General features: G+C 41.0%; 3 protein-coding genes, 1 long non-coding RNA gene and 1 pseudogene across 5 annotated transcripts; all 5 read left to right on the top strand.

Annotated features, from left to right (window-relative positions):
* Nucleotides 1–4,172: 4,172 nt before the first annotated feature.
* On the top strand, nucleotides 4,173–9,514 carry LOC110530558 (uncharacterized). 2 transcript variants are annotated; one of them, XM_090182606.1, is made up of 4 exons: nucleotides 4,173–4,689; nucleotides 4,806–5,008; nucleotides 6,377–6,491; nucleotides 6,688–9,514. In XM_090182606.1, the coding sequence occupies exons 2-4, from the start codon at nucleotides 4,922–4,924 to the stop codon at nucleotides 7,785–7,787; spliced, it is 1,302 nt and encodes a 433-aa protein (XP_090038732.1). In that variant the 5' UTR covers nucleotides 4,173–4,689; nucleotides 4,806–4,921; the 3' UTR covers nucleotides 7,788–9,514. The 2 variants fall into 2 exon arrangements, with proteins under 2 accessions (XP_090038732.1, XP_090038731.1); XM_090182605.1 differs by having other exon boundaries at nucleotides 4,323–4,689; nucleotides 4,806–4,906.
* A 347-nt stretch (nucleotides 9,515–9,861) lies between these two features.
* LOC110530556 (uncharacterized) lies at nucleotides 9,862–13,144 on the top strand. Its single transcript, XM_021613740.3, has 4 exons — nucleotides 9,862–10,260; nucleotides 10,360–10,481; nucleotides 10,637–10,751; nucleotides 11,315–13,144. Exons 1-4 carry the CDS (start codon nucleotides 10,047–10,049, stop codon nucleotides 12,397–12,399), a joined length of 1,536 nt encoding a protein of 511 aa, XP_021469415.2. The 5' UTR covers nucleotides 9,862–10,046; the 3' UTR covers nucleotides 12,400–13,144.
* A 1,344-nt stretch (nucleotides 13,145–14,488) lies between these two features.
* LOC110530553 (uncharacterized) lies at nucleotides 14,489–16,955 on the top strand. Its single transcript, XM_021613734.3, has 4 exons — nucleotides 14,489–14,858; nucleotides 14,957–15,078; nucleotides 15,238–15,352; nucleotides 15,568–16,955. Exons 1-4 carry the CDS (start codon nucleotides 14,654–14,656, stop codon nucleotides 16,701–16,703), a joined length of 1,578 nt encoding a protein of 525 aa, XP_021469409.1. The 5' UTR covers nucleotides 14,489–14,653; the 3' UTR covers nucleotides 16,704–16,955.
* Nucleotides 16,956–17,936: 981 nt separating this feature from the next.
* Nucleotides 17,937–22,277, top strand: LOC149982119 (uncharacterized; annotated as a pseudogene).
* A 2,135-nt stretch (nucleotides 22,278–24,412) lies between these two features.
* On the top strand, nucleotides 24,413–25,927 carry LOC110530560 (uncharacterized). The gene is made up of 3 exons (XR_002474547.3): nucleotides 24,413–24,534; nucleotides 24,956–25,184; nucleotides 25,309–25,927. It is a non-coding gene; the product is annotated as an uncharacterized LOC110530560 (long non-coding RNA).
* Nucleotides 25,928–25,960: the final 33 nt, after the last annotated feature.

Below are 25,960 nucleotides of genomic sequence, written 5' to 3'. Positions count from 1 at the left end.
GAGGACGTTTCTTTTTTTGCTGAGTTTACTAATAGTTTCCTTTCTTTGAGGCATTGGAAAACCTCACTGGTCTTTGTGGTTGAATCGGTTTGAAATGCAATGCTCGACTGAGGGACCTTACAATTATCTGTATGTGTGGGGTATAGAGATGAGGTAGTCATTCAAAAATCATGTTACACTTATTGCACACTGAATGAGTCCATGCAACCTATGATTTGTTAGGCACATTTTTACTCCTGAACTTATTTATGCTTGCCATAACATAAGGGTTGAATACTTATTTACTGAAGACATTTCAGATTTTCATTTGTAAAAGTGTCTAAAAACATAATTCCACTTTGACATTATGGGGTATTGTGTGTAGGCCAGTCACACAATATCTATTTAATCCATTTTAAATTCAGGGAGAATGTGGGGGGAAAGTCAAGGGGTGGGAATTCTTTCTGCAGGCACTGTATGCCAAGATAGCAAGGAGTACCAGTGTCTGGAATGTGTAATGAGAAACTAGTTCTACACCTTGCTACACTGACTTGCCTCGTTAAATAAAATGAAAAAGTAGCTTGCTACTTGAAGTTTTATCATCTCATGTATCGGTTAGTAGCCTACAGAGTAATATGAGAAGAGTGCAATTGCTGAACTTATGTAGATATCCTAAACAAAGTGTTTTGATAACTTGCAAGTGTAACAGTTCCATGTAGAATAAACCATCATTCACATAATACTGTAGAAGCAGTGAGTGTTCTTCTAATATAACAATGTTCAAATATTACACTGGTCTTTCATCTTCTATTGTCATTCACAGCTGTTAAAAATACAGTATCAGCATTTTGTCTGGTGTAACAACATTTTCTCATTTACACTTTGTAGAACATTTTGACACTAGAATTTATGTTTTTAACTCATATCATGACACATAAGCCGTTTATAACCAGAGAAGTTGGTTCTAGAATCTATCCTCTTTAAATGTGTTCATGCTTTTCTCCTCCGACATTACAACTGCTGATTCAAAGGGGGTGTGGCAGATATCAAAACTCTTGAGAAGGGCCCAATTGCGGCCTGAAATTCGTGGCATTCCTGCATCTGCAGGAACCTTTCTTTATGCTGCAAGTTAGCTAGCACACTGTGTCCCAGCTAACTAGCAAGTTAGCTTGCACATGGTGCCCCCTCATCATCCCACCTGCTGTGCTAGCGATAGGCGGGGGAGACACCGGTAGACCGTGTTCTTCGCCGGCGCCTCTCAGGCACAGTTTTCTCCGGCACGCGGGGGCAACACACTGTTTTAGCTAACTAGCAAGCTAGCAAGCACATAGTGTCGCCCCATCCTCACGCCTGCTGTGCTAGCGGGAAGCGGGGTTAACCGGTAGACGGTGTCCTTCGACCCTTCCTGTCAGGCACTGTTTTCCCTCGGTTCTGTTAATGACGGTGAGAGCAGGTAGGAGCGAAACAACTCAGATAATACTTTTATTTCTCTTTTGACCCGCATTCAAATGTGTCACAAGGGGTAGGCTATGCTGAAGAGGTGAGACTTTAGGTGGGACTGAAAGATGTTGATGTACACATGCGCCGAATACAACAGGTTGACCTCACAGTAAATTGCTTATTTACAAGCCCTGAGCAGCTAACCGATCACTGCAGCTGTACATAGATTGGGTGGGCTATTTACAGATGGACTATCTACCTCATCCCCATACTGTTTTTATTTAATTAACTTTTCTGCTCTTTTGCACACCAGTATCTCTACTTGCACATCATCATCTGCTCATTTATCAATCCAGTGTTATTCTGCTAAATTGTAACTATACGCTCTATTTATTGCCTACCTCCTCATGCCTTTTGCACACATTGTATATATACTTTATTTTTTCTACTGTGTCATTGATTTGTTTATTGTGTTATTGGCTTGTTTATTTTTTACTCCATGTGTAACTCTGTGTTGTTGTCTGTGTCACACTGCTTTGCTTTATCTTGGCCAGGTCACAGTTGCAAATGAGAACTTGTTCTCAACTAGCCTACCTAAATAAAATTAGAATAAATAAAACACTAAAATAACAATAACGAGGCTATACACAGGGTGTGTGGAGTAAAGGTGGTCTAGAGTTTTTTTCCTCTGGTTGCACATGTGACATGCTGGTAGAAGTGAGGTAAAACTGATTTAAGTTTGCATGCAATGATTGCACATGGCCAATAGAACGGATGGTAGTGGAGGTTTACTCACTCGCCTACAAATTCTCTCCGTCTTCACTCAAATGAAAGAGATTTGGGCTTTTTCTTCGAGAAAGCAGTATATACTTCACATCGGACTCATTAAAGAAACATTCTTTGTCCAGTTCAAGGTGTGCTGATGTCCAGAATCTATTTTTGGGCATAAGAGACGGTAGCAGCAACATTATGTACAAAACAAATAACAAAATAAGTTACAAAACGCAAAATAAATAACAAAACAGCACAGTTGGTTAGGAGCCCGTGAAACGGCAGCCATCCCCTCCGGCTCCACCATTCTTGGTGGGAGAGAGTTCCAGAGCCTTGGTGCAACCCTTGAGAAGGCCCTGTCGCCGAAGATCTGGAGCTTGGACTTAGGAACGGCAAGGAGGCCTGCTGTAGTGAAATGGAGTAGGCGTGTGGGTTGGTAGGGGAGAAGAAGGTTGTAGAGGTAAGCTGTTGAAGGGCTTTGTAGGTCAGAAGTAGGATCTTGTAGTTAACAAGTTGGGAGAAAGGGAGCCAGTGGCGTTCATGGAGGACAGGGGTGATGTGCTGCAAGGACTTAGTGTGGGTAAAGAGTCGGGCTGCAGTGTTCGGAACCATTTACAGCTTATAAAGGGAGCTTGCATTGATGCCGGAGAGTAGTAAGTTGCAGTACTCCAGACGAGAGGTGATGAATACGTAGATGAGGGTTTCAAAGGCAGGAAGGGAGGACCTGACTTTGGCAATATTGTGGAAGAAGGTGGAAGAATGAGGATTTGACAGATGTGGTGGTCGAAGGAATGTAACTTTTAATCTTAGGGTATTTTCATACATATCTGTTTTACCGTTTAGAAATGAATGCACTTTATGTATCTAGTCCCCCCATTTAAAAGTGTCATAAGTACTTATGGTGTGTTAATACATTATTTACCATAGATTCCTATTGGGCGCAACATAATCTGAAACACAACCAAAAAAACTGCAAATGCATCCAAGTTTGTAGTGTCACAAGCTTGATGTCGTCATTGCATAATAGGAATATGGGACCAATTAATAAACTTGTGTCACTTTGGAGTGAACAGAGTGCCCCATGGTGGCGGTGGGATTCTGGTATGTGTGGGTATAAGCTATGGATAACGAACACAGTTGCATTTTATCAATGGCAATTTGAATGCACAGAAATACCATGACGAGATCCTGAATCCCATTGTTGTGCCATTCATCCGCCGCCATCCCCTCATGTTTCAGCATGATAATGCACGGCCCCATGTTGCAAAGATCTGTACACAATTCCTGGAATCTAAAAATGTCCCAGTTCTTCCATGGCTTGTCATCCATTGTGCATGTTTGGGATGCTCTGTATCCACGTGTCAGAGAGCGTGTTCCAGTTCCTGCCAATATCCAGCAACTTCTCACAGTCATTGAAGAGGAGTGAGACAACATTCCACAGAACACAATCAACAGCCTGATCAACTTTGTTTGAAGGAGATGTGTCGTGCTGCATGAGGCAAATGGTGGTCACACCATTGACTGGTTTTCTGATCCACGCCCCTACCTTTTTTTAAGGTATCTGTAACCAACAGATGCATATCTGTATTCCCAGTCATGTAAAATACATAGATTAGGGCCTAATTGATTTATTTCAATTGATTGATTTGTGATTTCCTTATATGAACTGTGCCTCGGTGAAATATTTTAAATTTTATGTTGCATTTATATTTTGTTCAGTGTGTTTTACTTTACCTTTTACTTTACCACATTTTCACAATAGTTGTATAAGGTTGTGTTGATGACAATATTTGATCATATATGTTGTGAAAGAGTAATTGGATGGAAACACGGTGCTGCATTTGTGGTGGGAACCACGTGCTCGAGTTTCAGGAGTGCCCTGTTAGGGTGAAGGAGGTTGAAGTAGCAGTTCCACAGTTTTCACCCCACACAGTAGGAGGCGGCATGCACTTCTAACGTATGTTTGCGGAAGAACAATAAGCAGACCAAGAAATGCAATTGCGCACGCATTTTCCATATTGTTGCCAGTTAACAACATCTACGGATTGTTTATCGCACATTAGCTTGGAAATTGTTCACCCGCACAATAGGTGGCGACATGCACATCAAGTTATCGCGAACGACATTATACCATAGAAGAAGAAGAAGGATTGCACGTATCTTCCGCTTCACTACATTGTTGTCATTTATGGACATATACGGATTGTTTATTGCACATTATCTTGGATATTGAATACTATTTACTTCACACAGGGAATACGCATCTGTAATTTGGGTTGGACAAGATGGCAAGCTGCAATTTCCAGGCACAGTTGGTATCCATTCTGGAGGTATTGGCTAAAGCAGCTGTAGCAGAAATAAACAATCGTGTAGATGATAGCTGTGCTGTTATACGCATGGAAATTATCCAAAGCCAGCGGGATATTGATGTACTGAAAAGGAAGTGTCAAATGATGGAGAGCGAGCTGAAGAAGACACGAGGACGAGTCAGGAGAAAAGGTAGTTGATGTTATTCGTTATTAATGGTAAATTTATTGTATATGCAAAAAACAAATGTGTGAATAGCCCTAAAATTTGACTGAATATTTTCATTTTTTTGTATCCCATGGCATCAGAGAGATCTTCATATCCAGTCAATATCGTTTTGAATAAGCAGAGGAGTAACTCACAGTGGAGAGACGGAGAGAAGGCTGTTGAAGAGGACTCTCAACCCCAGGTGTAGCCCTTGATCATGACTCGCAATTCCATTACACATAAGAGTCATTGGATGAAGGCGTCTTCTGTACAGGGGACCCTACATTACTATGCATCGCTTGAGGTACGGTTTTGGAAGCATAAGGAACTTAACTTTCATATAAGCGATAAATAATGTTAAAAACACCAAAAGGTTAAATTGATACACACCTTTTTATAGGTTTAGGGTTAGTGCTCCCATAAGGCCATATCCCCATGTTACAGTACGTGTTTACGGAAGACAGAGGGACCACCTGAGCTATTTAGCTAAGGTTACCAAGGCTGCTTCGAACACCTAGTGTGTAATGGAAGAAGGCCGCCAGAAACGTGTTGTCACTGAAAAATATTTTCGGATGCAACTGTGATAAAACCCGTTAAAACAGTGTACAGTAAGTGTATATTTTGCATTTATGGAATTATTTTGTTGTGACGTCAAAGTAAAGGGCGTTATGTTTCTAGAACCGTATCGCAATTGAGAATCGATTTACGTTTAGTTTGGAGTATTTGGCTGTTTTGGCAGCCAGAGTCCGTCTACCTCTGAAAATAACATAAGATCCTTGGAACTTAAGGAGTGTAATACATGACCATTTACAGAGACCTGATCTCTTTGATCAATTCTGTTATTGGAATATCAGGAGAATTTACAGTTTTTGTGTGATTGAGTATGATCATATATCATATATCATACATTAGCTATGTGTTCATATACAAAGCCCTGGATAAACTCCCTCTGTAGCCTGCTCTCCTTCACCACTAGAAGCTTTCCATCTAAAAGGACCCACGAGCACCAATATGTGAAGTTCATAGAAGCACGTAAAATTAAAGCTAAGATTCTCTGTATATTTTTTTATAACTAAGGCATGTACAGTGGGGCAAAAAAGTATTTCGTCAGCCACCAATTGTGCAAGTTCTCCCACTTGAGAGACGCCTGTCATTTTTATCATAGGTAAACTATGACAGACAAAATGAGAAGAAAAAAATCCAGAAAATCACATTGTAGGATTTTTTATGCATTTATTTGCAAGTTATGGTGGAAAATAAGTAGCAAGTAGCAACCACGATCTACTAGGTGGTTGCTACTTAAAGTCTCCAGGGCCCTTACTGTGTTAGGCAAGACTGCTTCTCCTATTGTGCACGAGAGGCATGGAATGTTCTGAAAAGTATGCTTCAACTAGATGTAGTAGTCTATTGCCCCTCAATGACTTTAAAACTCTGTTACAAAACTCTTTTCAGGAGGAGTGTAAATGTTTCCTGTAGGCTGGATTGTATTGCTGTGCTGATTTGATTGTATTGTATGTTTTAAGTGTTGTAATGTATTGATTGCTGCTGCCTTCTGGCCAGTTCTCCCTTGCAAAAGAGACTATGTCTCAATGGGCTTTTCCTGGTTGAATAAAGGTAATATAAATAAATATATGGCGTGTGTCCAGAGTAATAACCTCAGTCCCTGTTACAGCCTACAGATGTGGAGCAGAGAGTGGAGACTGAACTCATACTGATCAAAGATGAGGAGACAGCAGAGGACGTGTGGAAGACTGACCCTCAGGAAGAGCTCAGGATCACTGGAGAGGGTGGGTGTGACCATAAGGGGTACTGCTCTGTCTGTCTATGGAAGACTGTGGGTGTGGTGGTATACACGTTGCAAATTGCTACATTGGTGTTAGGTGTTTTGTGTTCTGGCAAATGGAGGGAATGTACGCAGTTGTATTTTGCAACTGTTATGGGTCTTTTATAATGTTTAATTTATGTTGATCCCCAAATCTTTAGAATCTGGTTCCAAGCCTGGGAAACCACCATCCTTTGAGCAACGGCACTGTGATGAGGACTTCATCACACAACCCAATATATCTCCCAGAGACTCCGTGGAACATTACACCAATTCTGATCGTCCAGAGGAACCAGGAACACCCCGGCTCGTATCTACAGAGTTGTTCAGCACAGAGCAGCACCTTTCGGACGAGGACTCACTAGACCTAGTGATGGTGAAAGAGGAGGAGCTGGATCAGACCATGACCCTGGCAGGACCTGACCAGTTTGTTGTGGATGAGTCTGATGGGCAGCTGATGACCTCTTTGGATCCAGGCAGAGACACTGACCCTGATGGCCACCCAGATTTCTCCTTTCATTCCACAGAAGAGTACTCTCAGAATATCTCAATGGTCCCATCTCATAGTGGGCTGCCATCTGTTCCTACTATGACAGATGATGTAGGGCCATCGCTTCACTCTATATGGAAACCACATGCTAACATGTTCAGTGCAGCAAAACACATGAAAATACATGTCAGGACATTGGCTGATGAGACTAGACAACAGATGCCAGAGGGACAGAGCAGTAAAAGGCTGAACTCCAATAATGAAGGAAATAGTTTAGCTCTACAGCCAAGGCAGCATCAATACAGGGCTTCAGAAGCAACAGTGAGATTGAGTGAGTGCATGACAGGGTCAAACATGGCCACCACCTCCACCTTCTCTGGATACAGCCTGAGTCACAGTAGTTTTAACATGGTGAAGAGAATGAGGACTCAGTGGAGATCAGGCGGCACCACCGAGAGGCGTTTCAGCTGCACCTTCTGTGGGAAGAGCTTCCCACGTTTCTGGCAGCTAAAAGAACACCTCCGAAGTCACACCGGAGAGAAACCGTACACCTGTGAACAGTGTGGCAGGAGTTTCACCAAGCAATGCAACCTGATCAGACATGCTGTGGTCCACAGCGGAGAGAAGCCCTACGAGTGCACACAGTGTGGGAAATGCTTCACTCAGCGCTCCAATATGACGTCACATCAGAGAACACACATAGGAGAGAGTCCAGTGTCTCAATACGTGGCACCCGCATACCCTGGGGATCCACGCACAAGTTTAATGTAGTCTCAGAACAGATGGAACAAATAGGAACATAATTGCATTATGCTTCGGAAAACACTTTCAATGTGAAAATGTAGATCAATCAACACTTCTCGCTATCTTCTACACTATCTGATGTGCTTTGTTTTTGTATCTAATACCTCTACTGATACACTCCCCCATGTATTTATTTGGACAGTGAAGCTAAAACTTTTTATTTGGCTTTATACTCCAGGATTTGGGATTTGAGATAAAAAGTTTTATATGAGCCGACAGTACAGAATGTCACCTTTTATTTGAGGATATTTTCAGACATATATTTTACAGTTTAGAAATGAAAGCACTGTATGTATGTACTCTCCCCCCATTTGAAGGAGGCATAAGTATTTTGACAAATTCACGTATGATTTATTACATATTCTCAAAAGTTTGATATTTGGTCCCATATTCTTGGCACACAATGACTACATCAAGCTTGTGACTACAAACTTGTTGGATTCATTTGCAGTTTGTTTTGGATTATGTTGTGCGTTGTATAAATGAATGGTAAATCATTTATTGTGTCATTTTGGAGTCACTTTTATTGTAAATAAGAATAGAAAATGTTTCTGAACCCTTTTACATGAATGTGAATGCTACCATGATTACGGATAATCATGAATGAATCCTAGCTAATGATGAGTGAGAAAGTTAGAGGCATGAATATCATACCACACAAATAGACGCTTACCTCCCATGGTATTGGTAATGGTGAGAGGTTAGCATGTTTTGGGGGCATGATCTATGTGCATCTGTAACTTTCTCACTCATCATTACCTACGATTCATTTAGGATTATTTGTAATCATGGTAGCATCCCCATTAATGTAGATTACATTCTTAATTTCTTATTTACAATAAAAGTGACTGACGCAATACATTATTTACCATTCATTTCTATTGGCCACGACATCAACCGAAGCAATCAAAACAAACTGCAAATGAAACCAACAACTTTGTATAGTCACAAGCTTGATGTATTCATTGCGTGGTAGGAATGTGTGACCAAATACTTAACTTTTGACTAAGTTTATTTAATTAAGTGAATTTGTCCAAAATACTTATGACACCTTCGAATGTGGGTGGCAAGCAGTCTCGAGGTTAGAGCATTGGGCCAATAACCCAAAGGTTGCTGGTTCAAATAAAGGAGCAGACAAGGAAATCTTTCACCCTTGTGCCTTTGAGCAAGGCACTTAATCCAAATTGCCCCAGGGGCACTAGACAATGGAGAGCCTGCCTGTGACTCCACTCCCTGCGGGTGTCTCGGGAGTTGGGATATGCAAGAAATACATTTTCATTACACGCTTGTGTGACATATAATCACCCCCAAAATTATTATTCTAAATGTGGTGGTTAGATATATGACGTGCATAAACAGATATGCATTAAATATCCTCAAATAAAAGGTGACATTCCGTACTGTCCCCTGATATAAAACATTTTATCTCAAATCCAAAATACTGGAGTATAGAGCCAAATTAAAAGTTGTAGCTTCATTGTCCAAAAGAATACATAGGGGAGTATATGCATGTGCCTTTAAAACCCTAAGAGAATAACTTCCTAATGTAACTCTGCTATAATGCGATAGTTACTTGAAGTATACAGTATCATTGAAGGAAATTTACATTAAACTAGTTTAATATCTTTGTTCCCCAGCTATGTTTCTAACAAGTTGTATACCTTTTCCAATCCTTTAATAAATACGATACCACATTTTCAGAATAGTTTCATTAGGTTGTGCCGATGTCAATATTTGATCATATATAAACCATGAGTTTTAATGAATGGTAGAAAGTGTTTTGGTATTTTACGTTTTACCAAAGTGCGTCATGCATTATGCATCTATAGCCTTTTATGCATTAATAACCATGCATGTGGGCCACTGCACAATGCACTCTCCCCTACATGTAGCCATAACAATTGACTAAAACTGAAGACGTTTTTTATTTAATAGATATGACAACCCTACATGCAGACCTGAATAAACCCTGGTACAGTATTTTTCTTGCCTGTGATAATTCTTACAGTTTGAAGGTTTGTTGCAGTCTCATATTTACGGTAATAAATACTTACGTCACGAGTTGAACGGAGGTCCGATTGCAATTGCGCACGCATCTCCACTTCAGACATTAGACATTGTTGCCTTTTATCAACATCTACGGTTTGTTTATTGCACATTAGCTTGGACATTGTAGACCATTTACCTTACACAGAGAATACAAATCTGTAATTTGGGCTGGACAAGATGGCCAGCAGCAATTTTCAGGCGCAGTTATTATCCATTATGGAGGTATTAGCTAAAGCAGCTGTAGCAGAAATAAACCAACGTGTAGATGATAGCTGTGCTGTTATACGTTTGGAAATGACCCAAAGCCAGCGAGATATTGATGTACTGAAAAGGAAGTGTCAAATGATGGAGAGCGAGCTGAAGAAGACACATGGACGAGTCAGGAGAAAAGGTAGTTGATGTGTTATTCATAGTCAATTGAATGCATTGCATATTTAAAACCGAACTGTGTGAAATGTAGCTCGAATATTTGAATACAATTGTTTTCCAGGTTTTTACCCCATGGCATCAGAGAGATCTTCATATCCAGTCAAGATTGTTTTGAACAAGCAGAGAAGTAGCTCACAGCGGAGAGACCGAGAGGGTGCTGTTGAAGGGGACTCTCAACTGCAGGTGTGATCCATCACCTTTTACAATTACAGATAACTGACCTATTGATTCATTTCTGTTATTGTAACGTCAGAAGAATGTACTTTTGTGTGATTTATGAGTATGAAAAGGGTTAGATATGGTGTGTTTCCAGAGTAATAACCTCAGTCCCCTGTTAGTCTACCGATGTGGAGCAGGGAGTGAAGACTGAACTCATACTGATCAAAGATGAGGAGACAGCAGAGGACGTGTGGAAGACTGACCCTCAGGAAGAGCTCAGGATCACTGGAGAGGGTGGGTGTGACCATAAGGGGTACTGCTCTGTCTGTCTATGGAAGACTGTGTGGGTGTGGTGGTATGCACGTTCCAAATGGCTACATTGATGTTCTGTGTTTTATGTTAGCATATAAGGCACCAACGTACAGACATAGTCAGTCCTAAAGCAGACATGGTATGCAACTGTTAAAGGGATACTTCATAATTTTGCCTTTTACTTACTTCCCCAGAGTCAGATTAATTTGTGGGTAACATTTTTTTTGTCTCTATCCAGTATGAATGAAGGTAAAGTAGATTTGCGAGCCAATGCTAACTAGCATTAGCGCAATGACTGGAAGTCTCTGGGTATCTTCTAGTATACTACAGTAGTAGATAATCATAGACTTCCAGTCATTCATTGCGCTAACGCCAGTTAACATTGTCTCGCAAACTACCTCTAACTTCCTTCATACTGGACACAGATACATAAAAAATTGTATCCGCAAGTTAATCTGACTGGGGATGTAGATAAAGGGCCTCATTGACAAAATCATAAAGTGTCTTTTGTAATGTTCATTTTATTTTTATCCTAAAATCTTTAGAGTCTGGTTCCAAGCCTGGGAAACCACCATCCTTTGACCAATGGAACTGTGATGAAGACTTCATCACACAACCCAACATATCTCCCGAAAACTCAGTGGAACATTACCCCAATTCTGATCGTCCAGAGGAACCAGGAACACCCCGGCTCGCATCTACAGAGGTGTTCAGTACAGAGCAGCACCGGCCAGCCAAGAGCAAGGACTCACTAGAGCTAGTGATGGTGAAGGATGAGAAAGAGGAGGACCTGGATCAGACCACGGTCCCGGCAGGACCTGACCAATTTGTAATGGATGACACTGATGGGCATCTATGGACGTCTGTTGATCCAGGCAGAGATACTGACCCTGATGTCCACCCAGATTTCTCCTTTCATTCCACAGAAGAGTACTCTCAGAATATCTCAATTTTCCCATCTCATGATATCGGGCCATCACTTCACTATTCTATTGTGAAACCACATGCTAACATGTTCAGTGCAGCAGCACACATGAAAAGACATGTCAGGACATCGGCTGATGAGACTAGACAACAGATGCCAGAGGGACAGAGCAGTGAGATGCTGAACTCAAGTAATGAAGGAAATAGTTTAGCTCTACAGCCAAGGCAGCATCAATACAGGGCTTCAGAAGCAACAGTGAGATTGAGTGAGTGCACGACAGGGTCAAACATGGCCACCACCTCCACCTTCTCAGGATACAGCCTGAGTCGCAGTAGTTTTAACATGGTGAAGAGAATGAGGACTCAGTGGAGTTCTGGCAGCACCACCGAGAGGCGTTTCAGCTGCACCTTCTGTGGGAAGCGCTTCCAACGTTTCTGGCAGCTCAAAGAACACCTCCGGAGTCACACCGGAGAGAAACCGTACACCTGTGAACAGTGTGGCAGGAGTTTCACCAAGCAATGCAACCTGATCAGACATGCTCTGGTCCACAGTGGGGAGAAACCGTATGAGTGCGCACAGTGTGGGAAATGCTTCACCCAGCGCTCCAAAATGACGTCACATCAGAGAACTCACATAGGAGAGAGTGCAGTGTCTCAATATGTGGCACCCGCATACCCTGGGGATCCACGCAGAAGTTTAATGTAGTCTCAGAAAAGATGGATCAAATAGGAACATAATTGCATTTTCTATGGGAAAATATAGTAAAGAAGATATTTTGGGACATTTTGACAAGATTTTTCTCCTAATTGATTTGTGAAATGGTTTTTATATTTGACTGTTAACGGATCATCACTTTTATTTTATTAACCTATTTATTTACACCTGGTAACATTGTGTATTGCTACCACAAAATCGTAAAAAACATGTTATATTCAATAACATTTATTTAATTAAAGAGTCAATTTGCGGTTTAAGATCAATAATACACTCCCCTACGTATTTACTTGGACAGTGAAGCTAAACTATTTAATTTGGCTCTATACTCCAGCATTCTGGATTTGAGATCAAATGTTTTTATATGAGGTCACAGTACAGAATTTCACCTTTTATTTTAGGATATTTCCATACATATCTGTTTTACCGTTTAGAAATTAATTAACTTTATGTATTTTAGTAATAGACTATAAGTGAGTTTGTCCAAATACTTAAGACACCTTCAAATTGGGAGACTAGATGCATAAAGTGCATTCATTTCTAAACAGAAAAACAGAAAATAAAATGGAGACATTCTGTACTGTCGCCTCATTTAAAACATTTTGTTGTGTTACAGCCTAAATTTAAAATGGATTAAATTGAGATTGTTTGTCACAGGCCTACACACATTACCCCATAATATCATAATGAATTATGTATTTTTTTATGTTTACAAATGAATAAATAAATAAAAAGCTGAAATGTCTTGAGTCAATAAGTATTCAGCACCTTTGTTATGGAAATCCTAAATAAGTTAATGAGTAAAAATGTGCCTAACCCTTTGAGCATGGTGAAGTTATTAATTACACTTTGCATGGTGTAACAATACACCCAGTCACTATAAATATACAGGCGTCCTTCCTAACTCAGTTGCCGTAGAGGAAGGAAACGACTCAGGGATTTCACCATGAGGTCAATGGTGACTTAAACAGTTACAGAATTGAATGGCTGTGATATGAGAAAACTGAGGATGGATCAACATCATTGTACTTATTCCATCTACACTGGAGTTGTTTACCAAGAAGACAGTGAATGTTCCTGAGTGGCCAAGTTACAGTTTTGTCTTAAATCAGCTTGAAAGTCTATGGCAAGACTTGAAAATAGTTGTCTAGTAATGAACAACAACGAATTTGACAGAGCTTGAAGAATTTTGAAATGAATAATGGGAAAATATTTTACAATCCAAAGCTCTTAAAGACTTACCCAGAAAGACTCACAGCTGTAATCGCTGCCAAAGGTGATTCTAACATTTACTCAGGGGTGTGTTTTTCATTTTCAATACATTTTCAAACATTTTTAAAAACATATTTTCACTTTGTCATCATGGGGTTGTGTATAGATGGGTGAGAAAAAAATATATTTAATCCATTTAAAATTTGGGCTGTAACACAACAAAATGTGGAATGAGTTAAGGGGTATGAATACTTTCTGAAAGCACTGTGCCTTAAAAACCCAGAGAAGAACCTCTGAATGCAAATGAGCTATAATGTAATAGTGCAATAGTTACTTGAAATATATCATGAAATTAAGTTTATTTGAAGTTAACATGAAAATAGTTTATCATCTTTGTTCCCCAGCTGTGTGTCAAAAAAGTTATATACCTTTTCTATCCTTTAATAAATACCATACCACATTTTCAGAATGGTTTCATAAGGTTGTGTCGATGAGAGTGTAGATGATAACATTAATGACAATATTTGATCATTCATGAGTTTTTATGAATGGTTGAAGAACGGGTTTTTGTATTTTACGTTTTTACCACAGTGAGGAATGCATTATGTATTGATAGCCTTTTTATGCATTAATAACCATGTGAGCCACTGCATTGCACTCTCTCCTACATGTAGCCATACCTATTGGCAAAAAAAACACAACGTTTTACAATCTGAATTCTTTATTCAGAAAGTTAAACGTGTTCTTTTTTTGTCAATAGAGATGGCTACCCAACACGGTATCTGCAGACTAGAATCGACCCTTGTATTTGTCTTGCCAGTGCTAATTCTAACAATTTGAAGGGCTGTTGCAGTCGCATATTTACGGTAATAAATACTTACGTCAAGAGTTTAACGGAAGTGCTATTGAAATTGCGCACTCATCTCCCACTTCACTACATTGTTGTTATTTAGCTAGATCTACGGATTGTTTATTGCACATTAGCTATTTACTTCACACAGAGAATACACATCTGTAATTTGGGCTGGACAAGATGGCCAGCTGCAATTTTCAGGCTCAGTTTGTATCCATTATGGAGGTATTGGCTAAAGCAGCTGTAACAGAAATAAACAAACGCGTAGATGATAGCTGTGCTGTTATACGTTTGGAAATTACCCAAAGCCAAAAAGATATTGATGTACTGAAAAGGAAGTGTCACATGATGGAGAGCGAGCTGAAGAAAACGCGCAGACGAAAGGGTAGTTGTTGTGTTATTATTCGTGGTAAATTGATTGAATATGCAAAACCCAAATGTGTGAATAGCCCTAATATTTGACTGAATATAATGATTTTCCAGGTTTTTACCCCATGGCATCAGAGAGATCTCCATATCCAGTCAAGATTGTTTCGAACAAGCAGAGGAGTAGCTCACAGTGGAGAGACAGCGAGATGTCTGTTGAAGGGGACTCTCAACCCCAGGTGTGATACATCACCTTTTACAATTACAGAGACCTGACATCTTGGATCAATTATGTTATTGGATTATCAGGAGAATTTACCGCTTTTGTGTGATTCATGAGTATGAAAAGTGTTAGATATGCTGTGTGTCCAGAGTAATAACCTCAGTCCCTGTTACAGCCTACAGATGTGGAGCAGAGAGTGGAGACTGAACCCATACTGATCAAAGATGAGGAGACAGCAGAGGACGTGTGGAAGACTGACCCTCAGGAAGAGCTCAGGATCACTGGAGAGGGTGGGTGTGACCATAAGGGGTACTGCTCTGTCTGTCTATGGAATACTGTGGGTGTGGTGGTGTGCACTTTTACAAATTACTACATTGGGGTTGGGTGTTCAATGTTCTGGCATATTTAGCGCACGGACACACAGTCAGTTCTAAAGCAGTCATGTTTTTCAACTGTTAAGGGTCTTTTTGTAATGTTTATTTTATGTTGATCCCCAAATCATTAGAGTCTGGTTCCAAGCCTGGGAAACCACCATCCTTTGAGCAACAGCTCTGTGATGAGGACTTCATCACACAACCCAGCATATCTCCCAGAGACTCAGTGGAACATTACCCCAATTCTGATCATCCAGAGGAACCAGGCACACCCTGGCTATCATCTACAGAGGTGTTCAACACAGAGCAGCACCGGCCAGACGAGGACTCACTAGACCTAGTGCTGGTGAAGGATGAGAAAGAGGAGGAGTCAGATCCGACCACGGCCCTGGCAGGACCTGACCAGTTTGTTATGGATGAGACTGATGGGCAGCTGTGGACCTCTGTGAATCCAGGCAGAGACACTGACCCTGATGGCCACCCAGATTTCTCCTTTCATTCCACAGAAGAGTACTCTCAGAATATCTCAATTTTCCCATCTCATAGTGGGCTGCCATCTGTTCCTACTATGACAGATGAAGTGGGGCCATCGCTTCACGCTTCTATATGGAAACCACATGCTAACATGTTCAGTGCAGCAGCACACATGAAAAGACATATCAGGACAATGGCTGATGAGACTAGACAACAGATGCCAGAGGGACAGAGCAGTGAGATGCTGAACTCAAGTAATGAAGGAAATAGTTTAGCTCTACAGCCAAGACTGCATCAATACAGGGCTTCAGAAGCAACAGTGAGATTGAGTGAGTGCATGACAGGGTCAAACATGGCCACCACCTCCACCTTCTCTGGATACAGCCTGAGTCACAGTAGTTTTAACATGGTGAAGAGAATGAGGACTCAGTGGAGATCAGGCGGAAACACCGAGAGGCGTTTCAGCTGCACCTTCTGTGGTAAGAGTTTCCAGCGTCTCTGCCAGCTCAAAGTACACCTCCGGAGTCACACCGGAGAGAAACCGTACACCTGTGAACAGTGTGGCAGGAGTTTTACCAAGCAGTGCAACCTGATCAGACATGCTCTGGTCCACACCGGGGAGAAACCGTATGAGTGCACACAGTGTGGGAAATGCTTCACCCAGCGCTCCAAAATGAAGTCACATCAAAGAACTCACATAGGGGAGGGTCCAGTCTCTCAATACGTGGTACCCGCATTCCCTGGGGATCCACACACAAGTTTATTGTTGTCTCAGAACAGATGGAATAAATAGTTCATAATTGCATAGTTTTTCTGTAACAATTACTTAAACTGCATACTGTGTACTAATCGTATTACATAGTATTTAGAACATACTGTTTTGCTAATTGAATGCCGTAAGCAAGAAATACTAGGCTCCTCCTACTGAGAAGGCCTCATCTAATGTGCAATTGCATTGATTCCCGACATTCATTTATTTTGGTACAGCGTGTCTCATCAGTTCTACCTTTTTCTATCCTTTAATAAATACCATACCACATTTTCAGACGGGTTTCTTTAGGTTGTGTTCATGAGAATGGAAATGACAATATTTGATCATATATAAACCATTCGTTTTTATGAATGGCTGAAGTGTTTCTGTATTTACGTTTCATCACAGTGTCGTGCATTATGCATCTATAGCCTTTTATGGTTGATAACCATGTGAGCCATAGCATTCCACTATCTTTTGGCTAAAAACACAAGATGTTTAACAATCTGAAGAATTGATTCAGATAGTAAAGCGTCTTATTTTTTAGTCAATAGAGATGGCTACCCTACACTGTAAATTCAGACTAGAATATAGTCTGGTACAGTATTTGCCTTTCCAGTGCTAGTTCTAAGAATTTTCAACGTCTGTTGTAGTCTCATATTTATGGTAATAAATACTTGCATCATGAGTTGAATGGAAGTGTGATTGCATTTGCTCATGCATCTCCCACTTCACTACATTGTTGTCATTTAGCAACTTCTACGAACTGTTTATTGCTCATTAGCTTGGAAATTGTAGACTTTTTACTTCAAATGAAGAATTAAAATCTATATTTTAGGCTGGACAATATGGTGGGCTGCAATTTTCAGCTGCAGTTATTATCCATTATGGAGGTATTGGCTAAAGCAGCAGTAGCATAAATAAACAAACGTGTAGATGATAGCTGTGCTGTTATACGTTTGGAAATGACCCAAAGCCAGCGAGATATTGATGTACTGAAAAGGAAGTGTCAAATGAGTGAGCTGAAGAAAACGCGCAGATGAAAAGGTACTGTTAGTTGATGTGTTATTATTCATTATAATATTTATTGCATGAATGTGTGAATAGCCCTAATATTTCACTGAATACAGTTATTTTCCAGGTTTTTACCCCATGGCATCAAAGAGATCTTCATATCCAGTCAAGATTGTTTTGAACGAGCAAAGGAGTACAGCACAGCTATGTAGAGACAGTGTAGAGACAGCGAGATGTCTGTTGAAGAGGTCTCTCAACCCAATGTGTGGTACATCACCTTTTACAATTTTTTTATTTCACCTTTATTTAACCAGGTAGGCTAGTTGAGAACAAGTTCTCATTTACAACTGTGACCTGGCCAGGATAAAGCAAAGCAGTTCGACACATACAACAACACAGAGTTACACTTGGAATAAACAAACACACTGTCAATAATGCAGTAGAAAAAGTCTATACTGTGTGTGCAAATGAGGTAGGATAAGGGAGGTAAAGCAATAAATAGGCCAGGGTGGCGAAGTAATTACAATATAGCAATTAAACATTGGAATGGTAGATGTGCAGAAGATGAATGTGCAAGTAGAGATACTGGGGTGCAAAGGAGCTAAATATATAACAGTTTGGGGATGTTGTAGTTGGGCTATGTACAGGTGCAGTGATCTGTGAGCTGCTCTGACAGCTGGTGCTTAAAGCTAGTGAGGGAGATATGAGTCTCCAGCTTCAGTGATTTTTGCAGTTCGTTTCAGTCATTGGCAGCAGAGAACTGGAAGGAAAGGCGGCCAAAGGAAGAATTGGCTTTGGGGGTGACCAGTGAAATATACCTGCTGGAGCGCGTGCTATGAGTGGGTGCTGCTACCAGTGAGCTGAGATAAGGCGGGGCTTTACCTAGCAGAGACTTGTAGATGACCTGGAGCTTCTGGCGGGTTTGGCGACGAGTATGAAGCGAGGGCCAGCGAACAAGAGTGTACAGGTCGCAGTGGTGGGTAGTATATGGGGCTTTGGTGACAAAAAGGATGGCACTGTGATAGACTGCATCCAATTTGTTGAGTAGACTGTTGGAGGCTATTTTGTAAATTACATCGCCGAAGTCGAGAATCAGTAGGATGGTCAGTTGAGAAGTCACCACAGAGTTGATAATTATAACAATTGAAATGCTAATCCTTTACGCATGAACGCTCACTCATTCGGGAACAATTGCAATCAATATATACATTTACACTCAGTGTCTCGTCTTGATCGCTGTTGAAAAGTTTGTTTCTTTTTTAGAATTGTCCGTTTCTCTCTCTGTTGTGGTTATAATGGTTCGTTCAGAGTGGCATTCATTCATGTTCATAATAGAATGGATGTTTCGGCGGTTGTCGTTCTTCGCGTTCAATGATATCAAATTCCTAGCTGCAGACTAGTAATTAATATCAAAGACTTGTTCTTATTCTGTTAGTATCGATAGTCTAAGAGTTTAACCACGTGGTATGGTTAAAAGATTCAGCAAGGGTCTACAACCTTTGTACTCCCGTGAATGAGAAAAACATGGTATGGTGATAATTTCTCAAAGTTGGGTTTTATTCGGAATTGCAGAAAAGGGCTGACCCAGGATGCCTGACCCTAACTGGGCTCAGGGGCGGTCCTCTGATTTATTAAACACAAAAGGGAATTGGAGTTTCCGTCATTAAACAGTCCAAAATCACATCACACAATTTTACAAACAGTATCATACTCACTCATTCATCTTTTAAAACAATTAGATGTAAATCTCATATCTGAGGCTATTGAAGAAACAGCGTTATGGCAATGTGGCCACACCGTCTCCCATGAGCTTCCCCAAAATGTAACAAATGGACCAGTTCGTAGCTGGATCCTTCACCAAACTTTTATACCTTGTCCGGAACATGAAATTTGTTCGGACCTCAAGTTCTGTGAGGTGGAAGAAATTCCTTTGTTCTCTATGAAAATTCACTCTGTCTCTTATACTGTGTGGCCATGAGGCAGGGTCTTCTCAGGAATTTACGACCTCTATCTGACCACAACAGCCTAGTTGAAAGAGGCAGGGAGAGGCTTGGGCTGGGCTTGCTGTACCCAAAGAGGGCAACGTCATGACACCACAATAAGTTGGGTGAATGTTGGCTTCCTCCTGACAGAGCTGGTGTAACTGAGCTAGGTTTGTAGGCCTCCTTGCTCGCACACGCTTTTTCAGTTCTGCCCACAAATTTTCTATGGGATTGAGGTCAGGGCTTTGTGATGGTCACTCCAGTACCTTGACTTTGCTGTCCTTAAGCCATTTTGCCACAACTTTGGAAGTATGCTTGGGGTCATTGTCCATTTGGAAGACCCATTTGCAACCAAGCTTTAACTTCCTGACAGATGTCTTGAGATGTTGCTTCAATATATATTTCCTGCCTCATGATTCCATCTATTTTGTGAAGTGCACCAGTCACTCTTGCAGCAAAGCACCCCCACAACATGATGCTGCCACCCCCTTGCATCACAGTTGGGGTGGTGTTATTCGGCTTGCAAGCCTCCCCCTTTTTCCTCCAAACATAACGATGGTCATTATGGCCAAACAGTTCTATTTTTGTTTCATCAGACCAGAGGACATTTCTCCAGAAAGTACAATCTTTGTCCCCATGTACAGTTGCAAACCATAGTCTGTTTTTTTTATGGCGGTTTTGGAGCAGTGGCTTCTTCCTTGCTGAGCGGCCTTTCAGGTTATGTCGATATAGGACTCGTTTTACTGTGGATATAGATACTTTTGTACCTGTTTCCTCCAGCATCTTCACAAGGTCCTTTGCTGTTGTTCTGGGATTGATTTGCACTTTTTGCACCAAAGTACGTTCATCTCTAGGAGACACAACGCATCTCCTTCCTGAGCGGTATGACGGCTGCATGGTCCCATGGTGTTTATACTTGCTTACTATTGTTTGTACAGATGGACGTGGTATCTTCAGGCATTTGGAAATTGCTCCCAAGGATGAACTAGACTTGTGGAGGTCTACAATTTTTTTCTGAGGTCTTGGCTGATTTCTTTTGATTTTCCCATGATGTCAAGCGAAGAGGCACTGAGTTTGAAGGTCGGCCTTGAAATACATCCCCAGGTACTGTCAAGAGAATTTTCAATCCCAACGATAATAACAATCAATCAATAGCTTTGACCAATCCCGAGGTTTGTAAGACCATGGGTTTAATAATAATTTGTCAAAGACTCAGCTTATGCAAAAGGTTAGTACAGTTTATTCACAAGAACGTTCTGAAGTTCACAATACAAAGACATCAATTTTATAGCGGCAAACATACTTCCACACAAACAGCAGATATCATATGCACATACATACACACGAACAGTAGGTATCCTACACACATAAGGTATCACTACCCAGCCGACAAAGATTAGGGAGACCGTGGGAAGCACTCCCTGTCCTCCCTCAAATCTCTCAGAGGCCCCTAGCAAGGTCGGCACCAAATTTTGCTCAGACAGTCTGTGTTTAAGATACTATAAAGACATTTTGTACAGAGATATAATTTTAATGTCTAAACCTACACAACTCATTACTAGAAACTTTATGATTCTAATTAGTAACTTTATGATTCTAATTAATTTCATACAATTATATGGTTTCAGGGTGGAATATTCTAATCATTACTTAAACATATAATTCCATTATCAGGTACCCCTCCAATTGACTCAAATAATGTCAATTAGCCTATCAGAAGCTTCTAAAGCCATGACATAATTTTCTGGAATTTCCCAAGCTGTTTATTAAAGGCACAGTCAACTTAGTGTTGACTAGAAAACAGTACAAATAAAGAAAACCCCTGGAATGAGTGTGTCCAAAACCAGTCAAAAGTTTGGACACATCTACTCATTCTAAGGATTTCTTTATTTTTACTACATATTCCCCGAAGACTCAGTGGAATATTACCCCATTTCTGATCAGTCAGAGGAACCAGGCACACCCGGGCTCGCACCAGCCGAGGACAAGGACCCACTAGAGCTAGTGATGGTGAAGGATGAGAAAGAGGAGGAGCTGGATCAGACCATGTCCCTGCAGGACATGACCAGTTTGTCATGGATGAGAATGATGGGCAGCTGTGGGCCTCTGTGGATCCAGGCAGAGACACTGACCCTGATGGCCACCCAGATTTCTCCTTTCATTCCACAGAAGAGTACTCTCAGAATATCTCAATGTTCCCATCTCATAGTGGGCTTCCATCCATTCCTACTATGACAGATGATGTATGCTACATGCTAACATGTTCAGCGCACCAAAACTCATGACAAGACATGTCAGGACATTGGCTGATGAGACTAGACAACAGATGCCAGAGGGACAGAGTAGTGAGAGGCTAAACTCAAATAATGATGGAAATAGTTCAGCTCTACAGCCAAGGCAGCATCAATACAGGGCTTCAGAAGCAACAGTGAGATTGAGTGAGTGCATGACAGGGTCAAACATGGCCACCATCTCCACCTTCTCTGGATACAGCCTGAGTCACAGTAGTTTTAACATGGTGAAGAGAATGAGGAGTCAGTGGAGATCAGGTGGCACCACCGAGAGACGCTTCAGCTGCACCTTCTGTGGTAAGAGCTTCCAGCGTTTCAGCGAGCTCTAAGTACACCTCCGGAGTCACACCGGAGAGAAACCGTACCCAGAGTTCCAATATGACGTTCGTTGTAAGAATCATCGGACCAAGGTGCAGCGTGATATGGTTTCCACATATTTACAGTGCCTTGCGAAAGTATTCGGCCCCCTTGAACTTTGCGACCTTTTGCCACATTTCAGGCTTCAAACATAAAGATATAAAACTGTATTTTTTTGTGAAGAATCAACAACAAGTGGGACACAATCATGAAGTGGAACAACATTTATTGGATATTTCAAACTTTTTTAACAAATCAAAAACTGAAAAATTGGGCGTGCAAAATTATTCAGCCCCCTTAAGTTAATACTTTGTAGCGCCACCTTTTGCTGCGATTACAGCTGTAAGTCGCTTGGGGTATGTTTCTATCAGTTTTGCACATCGAGAGACTGAATTTTTTTCTCCTTGCAAAACAGCTCGAGCTCAGTGAGGTTGGATGGAGAGCATTTGTGAACAGCAGTTTTCAGTTCTTTCCACAGATTCTCGATTGGATTCAGGTCTGGACTTTGACTTGGCCATTCTAACACCTGGATATGTTTATTTTTGAACCATTCCATTGTAGATTTTGCTTTATGTTTTGGATCATTGTCTTGTTGGAAGACAAATCTCCGTCCCAGTCTCAGGTCTTTTGCAGACTCCATCAGGTTCTTCCAGAATGGTCCTGTATTTGTCTCCATCCATCTTCCCATCAATTTTAACCATCTTCCCTGTCCCTGCTGAAGAAAAGCAGGCTCAAATCATGATGCTGCCACCACCATGTTTGACAGTGGGGATGGTGTGTTCAGCTGTGTTGCTTTTACGCCAAACATAACGTTTTGCATTGTTGCCAAAAAGTTCAATTTTGGTTTCATCTGACCAGAGCACCTTCTTCCACATGTTTGGTGTGTCTCCCAGGTGGCTTGTGGCAAACTTTAAACAACACTTTTTATGGATATCTTTAAGAAATGGCTTTCTTCTTGCCACTCTTCCATAAAGGCCAGATTTGTGCAATATACGACTGATTGTTGTCCTATGGACAGAGTCTCCCACCTCAGCTGTAGATCTCTGCAGTTCATCCAGCGTGATCATGGGCCTCTTGGCTGCATCTCTGATCAGTCTTCTCCTTGTATGAGCTGAAAGTTTAGAGGGACGGCCAGGTCTTGGTAGATTTGCAGTGGTCTGATACTCCTTCCATTTCAATATTATCGCTTGCACAGTGCTCCTTGGGATGTTAAAAGCTTGGGAAATCTGTTTGTATCCAAATCCGGCCTTAAACTTCTTCACAACAGTATCTCGGACCTGCCTGGTGTGTTCCTTGTTCTTCATGATGCTCTCTGCGCTTTTAACGGACCTCTGAGACTATCACAGTGCAGGTGCATTTATACGGAGACTTGATTACACACAGGTGGATTGTATTTATCATCATTAGTCATTTAGGTCAACATTGGATCATTCAGAGATCCTCACTGAACTTCTGGAGAGAGTTTGCTGCACTGAAAGTAAAGGGGCTGAATAATTTTGCACGCCCAATTTTTCAGTTTTTGATTTGTTAAAAAAGTTTGAAATATCCAATAAATGTCGTTCCACTTCATGATTCCGTCCCACTTGTTGTTGATTCTTCACAAAAAAATACAGTTTTATATCTTTATGTTTGAAGCCTGAAATGTGGCAAAAGGTCGCAAAGTTCAAGGGGGCCGAATACTTTCGCAAGGCACTGTATCTAGTGAAACGCACAAAACAATAAAGAATGAACGAAGTCAATGAAGTGCTAACAGGCAACTAAACATAAACAAGATCCCACAAACACAGGTGGGAAAAAAAACGACTTAAATATGATCCCCAATTAGAGACAAAGATTACCAGCTGCCTCTAATTGGGAATCATACAAAACACCAACATAGAAAAAGAAACTAGAACACAACATAGACATAGAAATACTAGATCACCCCCTATTCACGCCCTGACCTACTATACCATAGAGAAACAATGGCTCTCTATGGTCAGGGCATAACAGGTACTGTATAAAACTGGTAATCCAAATCAAAGGTCATTAGATGCTGTATATTGCTAAATAGATGAGAGAAATTGATTGGTAGTTTGAAGGATTTACTGTTTCATTGATTTGCCAGAGGCAGAGATAATGGGGGAGAGAGAAAGAGAAAGAGAGAGACTCAGGAAGTCAACAGGGGAAGTTTAGTGGTTTCTTACGTCAACGCTTACTGCTGCTTGGTTGTGCCGGTGCAGAGTGAAGGTAAGGAATAGTTTAACTCTTTTTCTTACTCTTTCTCATTCTTGTTTATACCTCAAACTCACTCTGAAATTTGAGAGGAGTAACAGTAACGGTGTGTTAGGGGTGGAATGGTAGGGGTCAGGGGGATGGGGACGTGGTGGGGTCAGGCTCCAGAAGGTTCATGATCTACGACAGGCCTGCAGTCAGAATGACGTACAGTTCAATTGACGTCCGCTTTCATGAGAAGGCAAAAATAGCCACGAGATGCAGGGAGGAGAGGTGCTCTTATCAGTCACAGATAACAGCCAGAGCCATGGTTTGGGGTGTCAGGGTGACCATCAGCATAATCATACACATTTTGATACATATTGTGAAGCATCTGTAAACAAATTGTGATATGAATAATTTATTAACTGCACTGTAATTTGTGTCCTGTCTCCAGAGTTGGTGGTGTGTGGAGATTCCAAGGGAAACGTGGTTCAAGCAGCCACCAAACATCAACTCCTGGAGCAGCAAGAAACCTGTAAGAGCTCTCCTTTTTCCTCTGATGAAACTGAAGATTGATTTTCCCTAGGCACACAGTGACAGGATCAGTGTACTGTGACTCAACAACAGCACAATGATCTCAGCATCCCATGACAAAACTGTGGGACAGAAACACCAAGAAACAGGTTCATGACAACTCTTCAGTTTCCACACACTCAAATGATTTCATCGAGGAATGGATGAAAAGTCAGACCAATGCACTTTTTGTTTATATATGCTTACACTCCCTCTCTCTCTAACTCTGTACAGGTGTGTGTGGGGGTCCTGTTATGGTCTTGGATTTGAACCCACACTGCTCCAGTGAACTGGTGTGTGGCGATGCACTGGGCGAGCTCTACTTCCTCTCCTGGAGAGAATAACCACCCAGTGTACACACAGTCCATTGTATACACACACTGCTCCATATACATCCAATCATAATTAACTAACTCTCACACGGATATGTCAGTACTACTGTAATCGTATGCATATTCTCTCAGGCAGCTCCATCAATGTTATCTTCTACACACTATCTAATATGCATACTCTTTATATCTAATACTTCTACTTATATATGTACGTGCCTTAAAAACCCTAAGTGAAGAACCTCAATGTAAATCAGCTATAATGCATATTATTTTAAGTTTACATGAAACTAGATTATTGTCCTTGATCCCCAGCTGTGTCAAACAAGTTATATCCCTTTAATAAATACTATACCACATTTTCAGAATGGTTTCATTAGGTTGTGTGGATGACAACAGAGATGGCAATATTTTAAATGTTTAACAATTTCCTGACACCTGTGTTCAATTCTTTATAAAGGCATTATTAGACTCATAAGGAACCATAACTTTGAATAATGGTTGAATAAAGTGTTTTTGTATTTTATCGCAGTGTGTTGTGCATTATACATTTAAAT

Source organism: Oncorhynchus mykiss, chromosome 8 (assembly GCF_057628025.1).
Source record: "Oncorhynchus mykiss isolate SJ-2025 chromosome 8, ASM5762802v1, whole genome shotgun sequence".
NCBI lineage: Eukaryota > Metazoa > Chordata > Actinopteri > Salmoniformes > Salmonidae > Oncorhynchus > Oncorhynchus mykiss.
The sequence above is the reverse complement of the archived record's forward strand: the minus strand, read 5'-3'. Positions and strand labels throughout refer to the sequence as shown.